We start from the raw sequence: 19,690 nt of genomic DNA, 5'->3' as shown, positions 1-19,690 counted from the left end.
GTTTTGAAAAGCTTTACATCGTATCATCAATAACTCAAGCCTTCTAATACATTTTCATTTTGATTTAATAGAAGTTGAACTTTAGTTTTATGTTTCATCATAACAATTTAAATATCTATAAAGATTTATATTATAAATCCTATTTACTTCACTTGTCTGCTTTAAGAATTCAATTATAACTAAGTACTTTTTCTGAAGACTCAGAATCAGGCCTTATTTTAGAGTCCTGTGTTGGCACAAGATAAAATGCTTTTACGGTGCCTCATTATTTCTCACTATATATTCTTTCCATAGTATTCTATAGTATTATTTTTGATTTTTATTTCTATCCAGACATACATATAACTCATTGATATTAACAACAGTCCCACATGAAGGGTAAGGATACAGATAATATATCTATAATTCTATTTTTTATGATAATTTTTAAAAATTTCTGGGTAATAATGGAATACTCAAGAAGTCTCACAGAGCAGCAAACAGCACAGCAAGTATTATTACTTGAGTTTCTTTTATATCACAGATATACTAGTTTATTCTTAAAATAGGTGCAAAGTATTTTCCCTCTATAGTAAAGCAACTGACCAACCTTTTTTCATGGAAGGTTCCACTTCACCTAAACCAAGAGAAGAAAACAAATGTCAGAGAAAAGATTTTTAAAAAAAAACCAACATTTTTTCCTCATGTTTTCTCATTTTAATTTCAAAAAATAATTTCTCTTCTTTATATGCTAAATGGTAAGCGTCTATTCTGAGATTTTGAATTTTTCATAAAGATTCTCTTACCATAGAGTTTTGGGTGGATAAATTCAAGGTGCACTAGTAACTAAGGAAAGATCCAAATCTGCGTTTGTGCTTCTGAATATTAATTTGTAACTACAATTTACAATTTGCTTTGTTTTATGCACATTTCCACGTTTTAAGGAAAGGCCCAGTAGTCTGGGTTTAGTTCCAAATGACACAATGTATATGCAGTTTTAGAAGATTGTAAATCTAGCAATGCTTCCAGTGAAATCCAAGGCAAAAAAAATAAACTATTTCGGTGGAACTATGAACACTTGATTGCTGCAGTATGTTATTCCACCTCCATGTAGGACATGACAATTTAAACGCCTGAGCCTGAATGACTGCGGTTAGTGTGCAGCCTCAGCTGCACTGACTGCAGCACAGAGCTCACATGCACTTAGTTTTTATATACAGTGCTAATATATTTATTACATAAGATGCCTTACTGCCTTTTCATACTGCTGGTTGATATTGATGAAATTCCACCTGGGCTAAAAGCTGCTAGGACTAAGGTCTCCAAACACCTAGTGAGCATTCAGATCTTGCATTTTTCTGTGTCCGGTATTTTATGACCTTTCATACTGCCATTAACACTTACACACTCAAGTATTTGAAAGCTTGCAGGTTCTTTGGGAGCTATTAAACTACAAGAATGAACTCTGATCAAATTTTACCAAGCTCTCCATATTTCATCTTTTCTGTTTCTCAACCATCTGAGAGGCTGGCTTTCTACTAGTTGTAAATCTTATCTCAGAATAGGATGCCCAGTTCACAGACTCACATGCAGCAGCCTCTTAGTGTTCATATATGATGCTAATGTAAGGAGCTCATGAACATATTTAAAAAGTAGAAATTTGATGACATGTAAAGTTTATGAACAAGCAGGCAGAATTCAATTTCAGTACATGTTGCTTTTTAATTATATTCTGGTATAGCCAAATTAATGCTCTTTACTTTAAGATGTAGTAATGGTAATATTTAATTCTGACAGCTTTTCTGTAATGGTACATTAAACATGAGATGAAAGCTAACAAAGAGACCAACTTACTGATCGGAATAGCCAGTAGATGCTTTATGAGCAACAATGTTACTTTTCATTTTGTTTGATCTTGTCTGTGAGGTTAAAAGCTGAGTAAGCCAGCATAATGCGTGTAAAACAGCAGTTAGAGCAGTTACAGAAGTCTTTACATTACAAATACCTTCATCACTGTCATCATCATCATCACTCCATACGATGTCAGACAGTAAAGAAAAAAAGCCATAAATCCAATCAGCAGATTCTTCCAGTGTCTCATGAATGATTCTCAGTGGTTCTGTGCTGAGCTTGTTAACAGATCTTCCTGAGTGCAGAGTATAAAACAAAAGCGGTTTCAAAAAAAACCAACAAATAACTCCTTCAGTGATAAAAGTTAATCTTCATTTTATACAGGACTAATTAGACCACCTCTTTTAACAGAAATAAGGATTGTGAATGTTAATTTTTATTATTAGAGGATTTGAGGACAGCTCTCCTTCCTATGCAAGACTGGTATAAACTGTATCCTATTGCACTTGCTATTTGCAGAGTGATTAGGGACTCAGTGTACAATTTGGTCTGATCCTGTACTCCAGGTTCTGGCTCTCCTTCTGAGGCTTGGTTGGACAAAGTATAAAAGTAGATTTGTTTCTACCTAACATTCATTGTTTTAGATAAGCTCTTGCTTTCAGCTGCTTTTTTTTTTTCTTTGAGTCAGGTCCTCTACGTCTTGATGCCTGTTTAGGATTCAGTGCCATCAATTTCCTGCTCTTCATATCACATGTCCCCCTGAACCTGTTCCCTTACACAAGTTCTGACTAAGGAAATTGCTGAGTGCTGATTTATTTACTTTGTTTATTTTCATTGACTTCATGCATTGAGATGTAGAGATTTAATTTTTTCAACTGATTTGCCGCAGATACTCTTCTAAAGCATTAACCAGGAGAATGAACAACTAATTTAGGCTATTAAAAAATAAATCTATGACCCAAAACTCACTTCATTCTAATCTAGAGATGCTGAGGAGTAGAAGTCGACTAATAGAGTAGACATGGTCAGAAGTGTCTTAGCATAACAAATGTTTTGATTCACAAGCAGGGAGGGTTGAACTTTGGACAGCTGCCTTGATTTCCACTGTGGATACCCACCCTCCTTTTATCTACTGGTTGCTTACAGAGGGTTCAGTTGTTTTTACAGCCACAGGCTTTTACAGCCCCAGGGAATACAGCTGAAAACTAAACAAGAACTGGTATCAATTTATTTGAATATACTCATCTATCAAGTAGCAGTTCAAGAACTGCTTCACAGTTAGCAGAGCTGTCTCCCGTGGGCAGGCAAGGGAGATGCTCAGAGAAAAGCAAGATCAAGAGCAGAGGAAATTATTCCAACCACCCCAAGGCAAGCCCTCTTTGCTCATGAATCAGTCTTCAATATCATATCCTGGTCTTTAATTCATGACAGCTTCATACCCCACTAAGAAAAGGTATTAGAAATTATATGTCTCTGGAGGCAAAATTTTCCGCTCATACCCACACTAACAGGCCCAAGTTGCAAATCCTGTTTAACGCACGAAGTTTAGAAAAATCAGTTTGGAGCTGTATAGATGACACTTTATTGGTGTTTGCAAAATGAAATTTTGTATTCAAACCGATACTGTGATCTCACTTGAGGTCTGATGCAAGTGGCACAGGCCTGGAAAATTATCTCCCGCACAGATCTTCTGTTTAACTTGTATTTCCAACATTTTTGAATTGTAATGCTAACAGTAATGATGTGTCCTAAAATTCTGAAGAACATGATAGCAGCTAATGCTAAAGTGAAAATTACAACTGATTAAATCCATGCTTTTAGCTCTACCCACAACTTTGACAACAGGTTCTACTAGGTCCCTAGTAGAACAAAACACACTAGAAAAAAAAGAAATTTAGCAGTTCTAGTGGTAACAAGTACAGAGAAAGATTCCATTTATCTCAAACACATGCAAAGAAAGTCAACCATTCCCAGAAGATTTGCATATTCTTGCTTCAGGAGTGAAGACGAAAGAATGCAGATTTTCATTAAAAAGTTTGAGTTTGATATTTTCATGTAATTTGATTTCATTTTTTTTTAATTTACAAATGTCCAACAATGGAATAGTATGATGAGATTTTTTTAAGATAGTTTTGCATTCAGTATATTCAGACTGGATCAGCTGTCTTCTGTCCAACTTTTCATTTCTTAGTAAACCTTAGAACACTAATTATTTAAAAAGTAAGCTCACAATTTTCTTTTTTTTTGCTAGCATATGTTATATAGTGTGTAATATATAATTTGTAACTAATCTATAGCTATAAACTATAATTAATAGATGACATATCATCTCTAAACTATTGTGCTGAGAGTAGAAGGGGCAGGATCTTGAATTTAAACTGTAAATAGCTTTTATGAATACAGAGTATTTCTCAGACAGATACAGGCTGTGACGTTCCGCCTTTTGCTGAACTTTTAAGTAGCGACTGAGCCAATCATTTCCCTTAGATAATGTAGTAGAAAAATTACTAAATGCCTGTTGAAGGAGCAAGGAGGGGAAAGGAAGTAAATGGATACTCATGAGGTTAAGCTTAGGCATGAAACATACAATTAATATTGAAGAATTTTGTTGACAGTATGTAATTTCCTTTCATCGCGGCTTTAAGTTTAGATTATCCTACCTAGGCAAATGTACCTGAGATGTTATTGAATCCCTGGTGGTTTCTAGACTCCCTCAAAAGCCAATGCAGATAAATGTATTGTGAACTTCTGAAGGCAAGTCTCTTGCTTTCCACTGAAATCTTTTTTAGTATTATATGAATTAATTTCCAAAGATGTCAATTTCTTTCCATTGACTAGAAAGGAAAGGAAGCCTGAAAAATAAGCATGGACATGACATCTTATTTTCATATGACTGAGGTATGGATCCTATTAGTGATGTCATGGATCCTATTAGTGATGTTATTTCATATTTAAATCCTATTTGTCATTGTACACTTAGGTTAAGCACTTAGATCTGTAACTTTACACTCATAATTAATTCCAGGTCAGTACAACTATTCACATTGATAAATTACTTACATTCTGCAACACTGGTGCCAACAAAAAGGCTTGGCTAGAACATTTTGTTTTGTCATGTTTTTTTATTACTTGGTATAACATAAGAGATGTTTTGTAGATCAGTTAAAGTTTATCTGTACTTCTGCTAGCATGATCACTGTGATGAGAATAATTAACAGTTTTGCCTTTTCGTTTTCAGTGAGAAGTCAAAATTCTAAGTCCATAACTTTCTGGAAAATGTTGAAACTTGTAAGAGTTAAAGCTGACTGAGAAAGAATCCCAATCAAATTAAAGGACTTTGTATGTTACTTTTCAACAAAACCTTATTGTAGGAAAACTCAGTTGTAGGAAGTTGGAGAAAGCTTTTTATCTACTATAGATATCTGCATAACAATTTGGAAGCTTGTTTGGATTTTCTTTACTAAAAATATGCAAATTTCTTTAAAATAATTCTCTAAGAAATAATTCTCTAAGAAATAATTTCGGACATGTTATAGGTATTTAATACTTCTAAAAACTCCCTATGTAATTTGAAGCTGGTACATCAAATTCTTTGTAGCTCTCTAGCATTATTGGTACAGAAACAGTAATTTGATTAAAAATGTGAAAACAAGAATTCTGAACAATTAATTTCTTCATTTTTTAAGTCTCCTTGGCTCACAATTTTAACTCCAATTGATTTGAAAATTGAATTCATAACTTTAATGATAATTAATATCTCACACTTAACACAGCTCCTTGAAACCAACCAATGACAGATTTCTCATGTCCTGCAATTGGCATTAAGTGTGTTCGTGGGATAGAAGATAATTTTGATAAAGTGACAAAGTAACTTCAGTAAAATTGTGGTATGTTTGAACAGAAAAATGCTTTGTTTCATAATGGGTCCTTTAACAGTGACTTTTGGAAACAAGAGTTGAGTAATCACATGGTATAATTTGCTGTAGCGCCTCAAGCAAATTTGGTTATGTTTCATGGTCTGTGTCATCTATTCCTATGAAGTGCACTACAATAAGTGACTAATTGATTTATCTGTGCAAATTACTTCAGTAATTATTCCAGTCTTAATAACTTTACCACAAATATAGTCCCCTATAAATCTTTTTTGTTTGTCAAATTGTTAAATACAAATTCAGAGTTCAATCTATACTAAAGTGGCCTTTTTTTTAACAAATTACAGCAAATTAGATAATAATTGTTAGATTTTCATCAATTACATATTTTGACTTCAGTGAATTGAATGCAATTAAATTACAAATGATGGTAATTATCTGGTGTAAAGATTGATCTATGAGATATAAACTACTTCATTGATACTGACAAGGTACAGATGATGAAGACAGAATTTGTGTCATGTTTGATAAAATACAAAAGCCTAACACTAGTTTGTGATAAAGCATATCCTATTTTTAGTAAAAAATAAAATAATTAAATATGGAGACCTATATTTTAATTTGAAAATTTATATCTCTTAAGTTTAGTAGTAATAGTACTTTATTTCTACACTGTGAATTAAGATACTAAACTCAATACAAACTTAAAATCTTCCGTTATTAATATTCCAGTTTATCAACATAGCTGTCCTTAGGTCTTATCTTTCTGTTTCAGAGACTAACATTTTTATAGCACTAAGCTTAAGCACCAGAAAAAAACTTGGACAGGTGTCATTGAAATATAAGTATAAAAATAATGATTTAATTTTTATACTTATAAGTATATTGAATTATTGCATATAAAAACAATACCAAAAATGCAGACTAAGCATTTCCCAGTAATTTCCATTTTATAAGTACTTATATTGTAAATATGAAGACTACAACCTGTAGTTTAAATCTTCCCTGTCTCTTTCTAATATCAGCCTTAGATAATTGTATTGAGGTCAAGTCCATAGAGAAAACCTCACCTGAAAGCGGACAAAGAAGTAGGCATAACTAGAACCTACTCACCAAAATTTAGAAAGAAATTCACAAACTGTCATAAAGTATCAGATAATTTCAGGTACTTTTGATATAGCTGTACACGTGGACAGGAGTGTATGTTTAGGATGGGCTTTACATGTAATTTATATGGCTTGATTTAGTCTCAGCTGGAAGGTTTTGATTTGGTTGGTAAGACCCTCATTAGGTGGCTTTTTCTGAAACAGACAGACATTTTATCTAAAATAATTTGAAGCTTTATTTTTTCCTCATTCTATGGGTTCAGTTCTCTGACTAAGAACACAGATCTTAGCTTCAGGTTAAAAAGCTGTTAAGTAATTGTACAATGGCATTTTTAAAGGACATTTAAAGTGTAAAATTAGTATCTCAGCTTGACACCATTTTCTGGGAATCGCCTGACTGGAGTCAACTCTTAGCAGTCAGGTCTACTTCAAGCACAATGTGAAAATCAGGAATAGGCTGTTGCAATGAACTTTGCAGCCCCAGCCATCCAGAGTTGGGGTTAGCTGAGAAGCAAGGCTGTGCCACATCCTGGCACTCTGCTTGTGCCCATGCTTTGTTATCATCGCACACACGTATTCAGAACACTGCAGGCAGAAGGTCTTTACCAGGTGGTAAACAGGGATCATCGCAATGTTGTGAATAGGTGTCTATAGCTGATGGCAACAGGATGAACCCCAGAAAGGCCAATAAAAAAAAAAAGGAAGAAACACCATTAGCAATAATGAACATTCTCAGCTGTCTCTTGGTTAAAGGAAACACTTAAGGAGTGAAGTGAGGAGTTTTTTTAATCTCTGTGGGGCTGCTGTTATGAAGCAGAAATTGGAGTTCATTCAAAAAAACCAGTATGATCTAGGTGTAAGATAATACAGTATGAATCAGAGCAATGTGAAAATATGATTGAATAAAATACAGGTATTTTCACAAGTTACAAACAAATTCTATTACCAAAAAGAATAAATCACATACAGTTGATTCTAGTCGAGTTACTTCAATTTCTTCAACAGCAAATAACCAAAGAGTTGCATCACTGCAATTGTTACTGAAGTGAATTACTGGTTTGGTTTGCTTGTTTAAAATTAAAAATTTCACAAATACCATTATGCACCTGAAATTTGGTTTGTGTTTTTTATCCCATGAAGCATATTTAAGCATGAATTCTCCACTTAAATCCTTCCCTATTCATGAAGACAGTTTCTAAAATTTCATATTTTCAACTTCATGACTTCATGAAGTTTGATCTATCGTAATTTATCATCTTTTATATGCTAGACCTTTTGGGATGAATGCAGCACTTGCAGCACTGCAATACTTCATAGACTGTCATTCTTTCCAGTGTAAACTCATTTTCTAGGGGTTTATAACTCAGCTATGAGATCCACTGCAGAGTGAAACATGGCAAACCAGATGTCATCTGGGCAGCCCTTCTTTAAACTGGAATTTGGCTTAAATTCCTTTAGTTGTTTTTATCATTATGAAAGAGAAAAAATATTTTGTAGGTTTTGGGTACATTAGTTGAAGTCTCGTATAATTCAGTTAAGAATTTCATTAAGAATTTTGAAATAGATAAGCTGTTTAATCATGCTTTGGATTGGCACTTGTAAATACAGTAAAAGTTGTATTTCAGAAGACTGTAGCACTGTTTTGATAAATTCCAGGCTAAGAGTTGGACTTGATGATCCTTGTGGATCCCTTCCAAATCACCCTACTCTGTGATTCTGTGATTTGCCTAGGTTTTTGCATGTTTGAAAAAGAGACAAAATTATTTGTTCCACTAAATTTGCTGGTGCTTTAAACTCATACAGAAGTTCATTTTTTTCTTAAATAAGTGCAGAGGTATTATCAGCTTTAACATTGGTGAATATGTTGTAAATATAAGAGCATATATAAGTACACTTTTTTTTGCATATCTTAAAATTTCCAGTGAACATGAGCCCAACAGGATGACTATAGTGAGATAATATTACAGGAGAAAAATGTGTGTATATATTCCTAATAATTATTATCTCACAAAAAAATAGAAAAAAAAGAAGAAAAGAAAAGAAACCCAGTAGAATAGCCATATTTTGCTGAATTCCATGTCTCCTAATGAAAAAATGCTCTGGACCTAATAGGTTTTGCATCTTACAGTTTTACTGTGAAGGAGGCTAGGGAAAATAATGTCCATGTCAGTAATAAAATACAAGTGGTTTAGAGTCATGTTCTTTACTTTTGTGCATCTTTTTGTTCCAAAATATAGATTTTTATGTGACAAATGGTTCTCTAATTTTCATTTGTTTTCCTCTGCTGGAGAATAATAATAGGTATATTCTATGCATACTACCCAGGGCCAGCCAAAACTTTCTGTGATTACAAGACAGTAATAGAAATGACCATGAGTTCAGGAAGAGAAATGGTGCCTTCAGGCTTTGTTATTCAGAAGCTAGTATGGGAGAACCCACAACAATTTGGTCAGATGTTCTGTCATTATCTTAAAAAGAAAAAAAATAATTAAAGAAAAAAATTACAGACAGCATCTAAGTGGATAGGAGCTTCATGCCTCCATCTCCTGTTAGCTCCCCATTTCTCTCATTGACAGGTATTACCTCCACAGAGATCTGCTTTGCTTCAGGTGTCTAAAAAGCCTCTTGATGGCTGACCAAAACAAATTATCCACAACAAAGAGCCTATTCTTTTTTTCATTTATGAAAGCAGTCGTGATAAAATGCTAAGCTCATCCTGCTAGGAGTGTGTGAGTGTGTGTTTTCTATATTTTCACTTAGATTGTTTTGTGGGTAATTTTGGGTTTCCTAGATTTGTTGAGGTTTCATTAGGTTTGATTTAGTCTGGCCTTTAGGTGACTGGCTAAATCACTATCAATTTTCTCTGAATATTGAACACTCTGAATCTGAAATTAGGATGGTGTTAATTGGTTGTAATTGGTCACAGAGATGGCAGGGAATTTTGAACACTCTATTAGCCCATTACCAAATGTGAATTCCTGGGTAATTAATCTTTAAGACTAAAATAATCTTAAAGTATTTAGTTACATTTACCAATTAAAATATATAATCCAGTTATACATGCAAGAAATGTATGAAATATATTCATGAATTATGAAGCCAATTAAAAAGGTGTATTTTCTAACACAAAGGATGGTAGTAATAAACTCCTGCAACACACGCATCAAAACAAATTTTTTTATGCATATCTGAAGATATTCAAAATGTATGAGACCATTCAATGTAGTATGATACTTATTGCATATTCATGCACACTATGTACTGCATAAGATTTTTGGTTTCTTATCTCAGGCTTTTGTATTGCATGTCACCTTCATACCACACTACAAATATTTCAGTCATGTTTATAGTTGTACAATACAGCATGATAGGAATGCAAGTTTTCATTTCTTTCCTCAGAGGAATGAGCATAATACACTAAAGCACAACACTGCAAAAATTTAGTTTCCTTCTTCTGGGTAGATAGAACTGGGGTGAAACTTTCAACACTGATCTAATTTTTGTCTCATGCTTTCCTCAAAATCCAATGCCAAAGCTAAAGATGATTTGCAGGTTCGATCTTTGTTCTAACCTCTAAACAAACTAATGCATAACCACCAAGGAGGCACAGCTTTACACATGCAACCTGTAACAGAGTTCTCCTCTTATGGTATATTTTATATCATAACCAGCACCTCCTGAATAATACAGAGTACTATAGTATTTACAGTCATCATGTTCTGGACATGTAGAATTACACAAAAATATATTGTAAATCTTTTTATGAGTGAAGCTTGAACTCATGTAATCTAACTTCAGTTACCTGAACCTTCAGTGTTATCCACGCTCGGCCTCTGTCAGTTCTAAAAGCTACTTTTCAAATACTGAGTAAAAAGGCATCCCACAAAAGTAATTTACCACATTTACTTTAGGATGAAACTAAGCACCATTTTTTCATATAGTTACTCGCGGGACAAATTTCATCCTATATAAATTGTCAAATTTCCCCAACTTGATAGTTTACTTCTAAAAGAACGTGAAACCATAGTAATCAAAAGCAAAATCTATGGGTTGGCACTCTAATCACAGAAGGCAGTGTGAAGTTCATACTGATAAATTAAAAAAATACATAAGAGATAAAATGCATATGCTAATACTATATGTCTTTTTGGAACTATTTGTCTTTTAGATAATGAGATAAAAATTGCTAATTATTGAAGGAAAACAATGCTCCAGTTTAAAGTACTTTCTACTCTGCTGATGTGTTGTACTTCTACTGACCTCCATGACTATGTGTTGTCTAGGTAACTCATAATTTAGGGCATTGCACTTCCTTTATTGCCCAGAGGCTAGTGGCTCTGTAGTGTAATCAGGGGGACCAAATCCATGTATATTCCTCAGCCACACAGTTCCCAGGCAGGTTTACTATGCCAACCTGCTCTTGTTTTCTGGTGCAGTCAGTCCTATGCAGTGGAATTACTGCTAACAGCTGTGCTATGGAAACAGTCATTTCTGGCACAGAAACATAGTGGAAGTCCCTGGTGGGAGGCCATGGATGAAAGTCTTCTGTTATTGTAGCTCTCCTTCAAAAATCTGCAGACTAGGCCATCCCTCCCTCTCCTTTTCTCTAGACTGAGTTCAACTCTCTCAGCTTGCCTCATTCATATGGTATGCATACTTTCTAAACTTGAACTTCATGGAACTTCAGGTAGAGAAATGGGAAAGAAATTGAATGCACTGACTTATGAAAGGCAAGTGTTCTTTGAGGAAAAACACAAGGAATTTTCTGTGTTTTATGGATTAAAAAAGTATGCAGTTGAATATAATTTCTTTGGCATCTTTCCTTTGCATTTGAAAACTAGGAAATTAATTTTAATCATGCTTGAAAACTATATTTACAGTCCTGAAAACAACTATTCATGCTTTTTATGCAGGTCTGATTCTTCAAAGAACAGTGTCAAACTCAAGAGAAAATATCACTGGGTTTTAGATTTAAGGAGTCACTTATATATGCTCCAAATATGCTCCAAATATGCTCCAAATTCTACTTTCTATGTGAAAAGAAGGCAAAGGGCCTTCACTGGAGGCAAAGGGCCTAGCTGTCCAAGAGTGAAAATCATTCTAGTATTAATAATGACAGTCAGGTGATTCTATGTGAAATCTTCAGCTATTTTAATGGAATTTTTATAAATCAGTGGGTTTAACTTGAAGTAGGAACTCCAGAAGTAAAACCAAACCAAGAGTTATGGTAAGAGCTACGTAGCTATTGTTAAATTTATGTAAATACAGAAAACAGTCTAATACATCCTCGTCTAAAGAAGTACAGTAGTTTCTTCTCTTAACTGTTGACCATCAAGACCTGATTTAAATGCTGGCTTAATTAATCACTTAATTAATATCATTGGAAAAGAAAAGAAATGAATTCATAAACTCAAAGTACTAAAGTATCATCTCTCAGAGACCTCCACAAAATGCAAACTCACCCTTCAGATTAAATATTATTTTATTTCTACATCCTGGTCTGAAAATGTCAGTTTCCATCAACATTGGTGACGTTTAAACTCATTTAGTCAATATAATATGAGCAGAATTACATCTTAGATGCTTCCTTCAGTCTCCAGTACAAATTCTTATTACTTAGCATTACCCTGACTTGCATTACCCTGACTTATATATCAAACATGTGTGACTTGCCAGCCAGTTCAGGAATTGCTTAGTATAAGAGTGTAGTCTCAGTTATGTCCTCCTTCTTGATTGTTCATATAAAATATATTAAGAACTTGACTAATTGATTGATTGATTGATTAATGGTTAATATGGAAAACTGAAGCAGAATATGATAGTTTCTCTTTCTTGGTTTCTATATACATTGTAGTATCCAGTGTGTGATGTCCAAATTAAAATCTGATGTCTATATTGGAAAGATCTCTAAAAAATAACTTTATGTTTTGCTGGAACTCAAGTGATGTCCTTCTGAAAACAAAGACAGAGGAGAAAAAAAATTAAGAAAGTTTTGTGGTACATTTTCTCCAAATTTCAAACTCTGTGACATCCGTTGATCCAGGATTAGTTGGTTTCTTTCAAGATCTATCTGTGTCTCAAAAGCTTTTTAAGTAAATCTTGAAGTCAATATTGATATATAGCAGGACAAAAAAAAAATCTATGAATTTATCAGTAAACTAATAAAGTCCAGGAAATTTACTCCAAAACATCAACTCAATTTGTTTTGAATTAAAAGGTTGAAGTCTGAAATTCAATTCCTAGTTAATTATTGTGACAGATGTGATAACTTTAGAATTGGAGCTCTACTTTAAGAAAGAAAAGTACTGTAATCATTTGTTTTCTGCATCACATACAGGTTTCCCAGTTGTTACAGGCTGTTTCACCTAAGTTTTACTGCCTTAATGTCTTGTTGATCATTATACACCCTTTGCAAACATAGGTAATTAATTTATTTTTCATTATATATAATTGCCAGACAAAAGGCATAAAAATTCTGTTCCATTCTATTCCCTGTTCCTTTTTCCAGTTCCTCAATTAGAATCACAATCCTTGTACCACCCACTTTATTTTCATCTTTGCCCTCATTAATCTATACGTACCTTTAAACTCGATCTTGTTCAGTCAGCTTGCCAAGTCTTAAACTAGGCTAGAGTATTGAAGACAAGGATGTGACCTAGCTAATATTAGGAATCTGGTCCTCTGTGCTTATGGTTTTTGAAGATCAGTTTTAAGGTTAGCATGTTTAGAAATTATCTGCATTTTTCTAGTCATTGAAATGTGTAAGCAGATATCAGAATAGTTAAGGCAGCTATTAAAGGCTTTATATTTCAGAAAATATGAATTAATTATTTTTATTGAAAAACTTATATAGAAATTGCAAAATGGAAATCTGACTATACATGCTCATATACATATTACATTACTGTCAATATGCATGGTTTTGAGGATGAAGATGGGTTGCAAAATGAAGAGACTTAAATTGTAATAATACATTTTGACATTTCTTATATCTTCTCTCTTGGTAAACTCGGCAGAGACACTATGCTGTCCCCAAAGTAAGACACATGCATAACTGTGTAATACACATTCCTTAATACATTTTAAAATTTTAATATACAAGGTGTCAAACAGAATATGTTGAGTTTTACCTGCCAAGTCTTTGTAATCCACCAAGTCAAACATTACAATAGCTACTGCTGACCAGGTAATAATCAGAGCAACAACGAGAAGCCATGCTGCTGGTGAGCTGAATGTTGTCACGAGGTCTTCTGTAACTGATTTCTTGCCCACTTTCATGGATGATGAAGGAACGGATCCATTCTTACCATCTATTATTGTTGTAGTTGTAGACATATGTCCTATGCAAACAGTCAAAGCAGAGAAAAGTCAAGACAACTTGGAGCCTAAAAATCAAGAATATGAATATTGTTTTGAAATTGCTTTATAATAAGAATGTTTAAAATAAATATAAATATCACATTCTTAAAAAAAGGTTTTGCTCTTTCTGGAAGAAGGTTTTCCTCAACTGGGCCTACTTTTAGTAAAGGTAATTTGGGAGCAACATGATGAAACAGCCTTTTGGATTTTAATATGACATTTTTTAATCTGCCACAAACAGCTACAGACCTAGAAGAGTGATTGATGAAAGCATAAAGTAACCTTACCCTATAAAGGACAGTCTTGTTAGGGGCTGCAGGTCAGATTCTCAGGTGATGTGATTAAGTGTACTTCCATTGACTGTGATGGAGCTAATGTGTCTGCCACTTGAGGATTGGCTGGAATTCTGCTGTCAAGGACACGTATCAGTGGCAGTAGAAATATATCTAATCCATTTCATCTCACAGAAACACAAATGATTTACATGTACAGTGTCCTTACAAGTTGTGAAGAAGCTTGTAGCTGATTTTTTAATATCTTTGTTTGTGGAATTTTTCACTAAATGCTATAATCTCCTAAGAAACAAGAATTACAGTGCCAAAGCAGACTTAGTTCCAGAAAGTATAGGCTTGGTGCTAGAAACCTGGTATGAAGGTGAGTACTACTTAGCTAAGTGAGCAGTTGACACACATTATCTGTTTAATGGACATTACCAAAAGTGAATTAATCTACTTCTTCCCGGGGTATTAAAAATGTTAATTCTGACACAAACCAAAATTATGGTAACTGAAGCCTGACCACATCTGAAAGTTCTCAAATTAATTTTCCTCATATAGGATAGTGATAAACTAAATGGTTTTGGTTGGCATTTGTATTTCATTATATGCAATAACTATAGTAAAAATAGTCATAACACTACAGTCGAAACTAGTAGAAGACCACAGTATCTCCACTTAGCTTAGTTTGCAACATCTACTTTTAAAATATTCAATTACATGTTACATATATTCTTGGTCTGGTTGATGAAACCAAGTTTCATAAATTACTTTCAATTATTTCAGGGACCTTTGCTCACACAGACACCTAAAATTTCACTTTTGACACAGAAAATGGCAAATATGCATTTAGAAACTATTTCTGGAGCTAAGGTACAGGCTTTTGAAGACTTTCAGACATTCACCATCACAACAGGTATGTAGCTGTTTCTGAGAATCACAACACTGATATTCTTAAAGAAATACATGAATAAACGATAAGATGTTTAATATTACCCATAGGTACATACACTTTTCCCTAAAAAACCCAAAAAAGTCTTCCAATCCTTGTGCTAATGAATACTGGTTTTGTTCCTTTTTCTGTAGAAAGTGAAAACAATATTCCAGAGTGATATTGAAATGACCTTTATATGTCTCCCATAAAACTATAGAACTGGGAAGGAAAATGTTGGTGTCAGAAGTTCCCTAACTCTTAATCTGCCGTATCTGTAGAGTTTTCGAATTCATACCCCAATCTAGTCTAGATTTCTTTTCTTTTTATTATTATTATGTAGTGCATTATGTTAGTGTGTATTTCCCTTAGCTCTACCTTTTAAGCTTGCCTCTGCACGAGCATGCTGGTACTGATCCATGCCTTGCTTTAAGCCCCAAAAAGCTGCTCTGCTACACAGCAGTGTTGTGTAAGCAGAACAAGATTGGCATATTACATGCTTTTTGTAACTTATTTGAAATTTAGTCTGATTTATAGAATGTGTATTCTGTTTATAAATAATGTCTATCTCCTAGGATAGAATGTATGCAATTTTTTTTAAATATTGTAAAACCATCACTGCTTCCATTTCTCCAAAACATTAATTTTAGATCAAACATTTCACAGTGGGAGGAAAAATCTGCCAAGTGACAACCAGCAATAAAGATCAGCTTCCTAAGTCAAATTCAAAATCAATAGCATTTTGTTACCCTACTGCATACAAAATGCAGGCAATTTGTGAAAGCAACAGGTCATAAATGACACATTATGCATTTTTTCCCCTTGGGAATATCAGTCAGAGTTTATGATGTGTAAAAGAGAATAGAAATGTACTGTTTCATGTCGACAAATCTGATTAGTACCACAGCCTATCTTCAAGGACATCCTAATGACAGATATTTGCGCAATTATAATACAAGCAATTAAAACTCTGAGTCTGTACACAGATACAGACTCAATCACCAGTCAAAGGATCATTCCTCTAGGTTTGATTCTATGTAAAAATAGTTCCTTCCTATTAAGTATACCTAACTTTTCAAATTCAAACTGCTATGTGTCTTTGGTGAAGAAAATAGTTACTGACAAATTATCAGAGTAAAGCTGCAGAGGCAAAGCTCAAGTATGCTAGAAGGTTAGCTATGGTATGCTTTTGGCTGCTGATGTAGTCAAGTCAGATTTCCCCTTGAAAACTCGGGATGTTATACAATAAAATTACCACTGCTAACATTCATTGAAGTGTGAGTGAACAGCTATTGATTCAAATTTGACTGGAAGTCAAGCTAAGAAAACTGCTGTTATACTGCTAGAGGTTCCCAATGCAGGTGTTTGCAGTATGATTCAGGTGCCTAAGAAAAATCTCCAGTGTTGTTATAGATGATTTATGATATCACAGACATCCTCACAGGACTGGCAAGCAACATCTACAGGGTAAAGATCTACTCCTGAACTGCCTAAAAAAAAACCAAAGCAAAAACCAGACAGGATGTCCTAAAGCACTGAAAATAGAAATCAAATTTTTATGTCCCTAGATACCAATATAAACAAAATTGGCTGGAGGACTTTATCTGATGACTCCTTAGAAAGATATTTTTTGCTACTACATAATCTCATGTAGGATGGATTGTATATTGATACCATCATCATTTCATGACTCCAAAAAGAAAAGGCAATAACACCAAGATGACTGCCCTCTCCCTTACAAGCATTTTGTTACTGTAGTACCTTGGTGCTAGCCTCATGCTTTTTTCTGCCTGTTTCTTTCTTTGCAGTGCCTAAGTGCTCTGTTTATTTTTATCCATCTCCTACCACTGCTAACCTCCTCCCAAAACCTGCAGTATTGGTATTTTCACAGATAGACAAGTAGAGAAAAGGGGACATAGATATGGGCAATATTTCCAGCCAGCAGTGATTCTCCTTTTCCTCAGAAAAGTACTGAAGTTAGGCAGAGCTCCTGCCCAAGAGGTCATTGGGTCACCACGTGCACAGTGGGGGAATGAGAAAAACAGGCATTTTTGTTGCTTTGAAATCACCTGATGGAGCCTACTGAGTTTGACTTTTACAATTAACAGAGATCATTCAGCTCCAGGTTAAAATCAGATTCCCGAACTTCTCCAGGTATCTTTGCTGCCCATATAATAAACATTTTCTCTCCCAAGACAAATTTCAATGTCCGTATTACAGCCAACCAGAATCCAAGTCGGTTTATTTTAGATGAGCAGTGGACCGGGTGATTCATGAGCAGATCAGTTGTCCCTGCTTTGGGGAAGCAACATCCATCATAGGAGTGGAAGGTGCAGCTGAAGGCTGTTACAATTTCAGCCATCCAATTTTAATCCACCACCACATGTCTGCCAGAGCCTCCTGGCACTTTGGGTTGTGATTGCTATTGATTTTCAATGAGAATGGGAACTTTTAGAAGTTATATATACATTTCTATAAAAAGATTACTCCGGGGATATATACCTCTGACTGCACATCACAATTTCTCATGCACACAGAACTACCCCATCAGGTCACAAATGTCACCTTTACATCAACAGATTGATTTGCTAAATTCCAAACAGCTAAAACTCAGAGATTCTTACTATTCCTCTGGTTTCAGAGTTGTCACTTAAAATACAATCTGAAGACCTATAAGGTCTGGTAAGTATAAATAAACCTTGACAATTGGTGACAACTTTGAGTAAAACATTGTGTGACTTTCAGAGTCCAGAGCGAGCTTGTAGTTCTGGCAGCTTCGATAAAATAGCCTTTGTATTTGTGAGTTGAACTCTCCTTCAGGCATAATAAGCATAGGAGTCCACGGTTAAGGATGAGTGCTTGATTTTGCAGTTCAACACCTTTTTGCATTTCAGGTTTACCTATACCTTCCACTACTCCAGTAGAAAAACAGAACAAAACCTCCAAAACAAACAAACCTACTCCATTCAGACTCATTCAGATGTAAAAGAGTGATTTTCTCTATTTTTGTTATTTCACAAGTCTTTTGTGTATAACAGTCTTAGTTCGTCAATAGTACAAAAAAAATTAAGTAAAATATTTAATGTGCAATGGCTTTTTAAGGCTAGGCAGTTAAAAAGAAGGCTAGTCACAGTACTGAAAAAAGAGGTTGTTCCCTTTTAAATAATAATATTGTTGCTAGGGCAATGCAGTTAGGATGCGAGAAACCTCAGTGCAGTCTGCTCTTAATGAGAGAGCGGGTAAATTTTGACTTGTCTGTTCCACTCTTCAGATGACCTCTCCAATAATAGGCTATAGAGTACTCTGGACTCAGGTCATTGCTAGCTCCTCTTTGACCTATTCCACCTCACTTGGAATATTTAAATACTAATTAAATAAGCAGAAAAGAGTAAAACTAACTGTATAAATTGACACTCTATGTTACGCACTAGCTCAGGCCTTGGGTTTGAACCTGGTGACTTTATCAATCCACCACTGTTGTGATAACGCAGGCAGGAGTCTCAACCTACAGAAAGGAAGGTACCACAGGGAGAAGAGGACAAGGGATTAGAACCCTTAAGTGAAGAACTGGGCAATGGATGTGATAATCTGATGCATTTTTTCAAGCACAGCATATCACCCTTAGTGAGTCCACAGACCTGCAGATATCACAATAATCACTCTTTTCCCATGCGGGGAAAATAATTTCTAACAAAAGAAAAGATTACACCTATGCCTGTTGTTCAGGTGATACTTATGCCTGACAGTGGCATCCTCCTGTTTCAACCTCTCTAGTATGGTTTCTTCTCTCTTGGCTTACAGAAAGGAAAAGACAGAATATCTGCTGTGGTTAATAGTTAGTAGTTTACAATAAAATATCAGTAATAATATTTTTCTTAAAGCGGTCTTATGACTTTTTTCATGCTTTTTGTCTTCTTTATATGTTTATCTGAAAACAAAATTCTGAGCAGAGAGAAGAGGTCAGGATCCACTGTACCCAATTGAATAGAGAGGCTCTACCATCTTATCTGGCCAGCACCAGAGGCCAAAGATGCAGATACTGGATGATGAGCAACAGAATGCAGAACATTTCGGAGAAGGAAGATCAAGAGGAGTCCAGCTGGTCAGAACCTCCAAATACTGCTAAAGTGTGTAACTACAGCGGATTTAAAACCATTTCCTGTGGATGATCTGTAGCCGTGGTGAACTTGAACAGATCAGAAACTTAGCTAGATCCACTAACACGGATCATGATTTCTATTGGACATGCATGGAATACTCCAACACTGACAGAAAAGCAGATGGGAACAGGGAAAGACAACTTAGATAGGCAAATGC

At 34.7% G+C, this 19,690-nt stretch overlaps 1 protein-coding gene across 1 annotated transcript in view; it reads right to left on the bottom strand.

Annotated features, from left to right (window-relative positions):
- TRDN (triadin) overlaps positions 1–19,690 on the bottom strand; it is a 110,589-nt gene that overhangs the window by 64,844 nt on the left and 26,055 nt on the right. The window contains exons 2-5 of the mRNA XM_018077757.1: positions 13,939–14,148; positions 7,415–7,462; positions 1,985–2,125; positions 590–616 (exon numbers count right to left, since the gene is read on the bottom strand). Coding sequence (XP_017933246.1) covers positions 590–616; positions 1,985–2,125; positions 7,415–7,462; positions 13,939–14,148 — 426 coding nt within the window. The remainder of the gene's footprint in view (positions 1–589; positions 617–1,984; positions 2,126–7,414; positions 7,463–13,938; positions 14,149–19,690) is intronic.

This window comes from Manacus vitellinus, unplaced genomic scaffold (genome assembly GCF_001715985.3).
Source record: "Manacus vitellinus isolate BGI_N305 unplaced genomic scaffold, ASM171598v3 scaffold_4_pilon, whole genome shotgun sequence".
In the NCBI taxonomy this organism is placed as follows: domain Eukaryota; kingdom Metazoa; phylum Chordata; class Aves; order Passeriformes; family Pipridae; genus Manacus; species Manacus vitellinus.
Note: the sequence above shows the minus strand (reverse complement) of the source record. Positions and strands in the feature narration are given on the sequence as shown.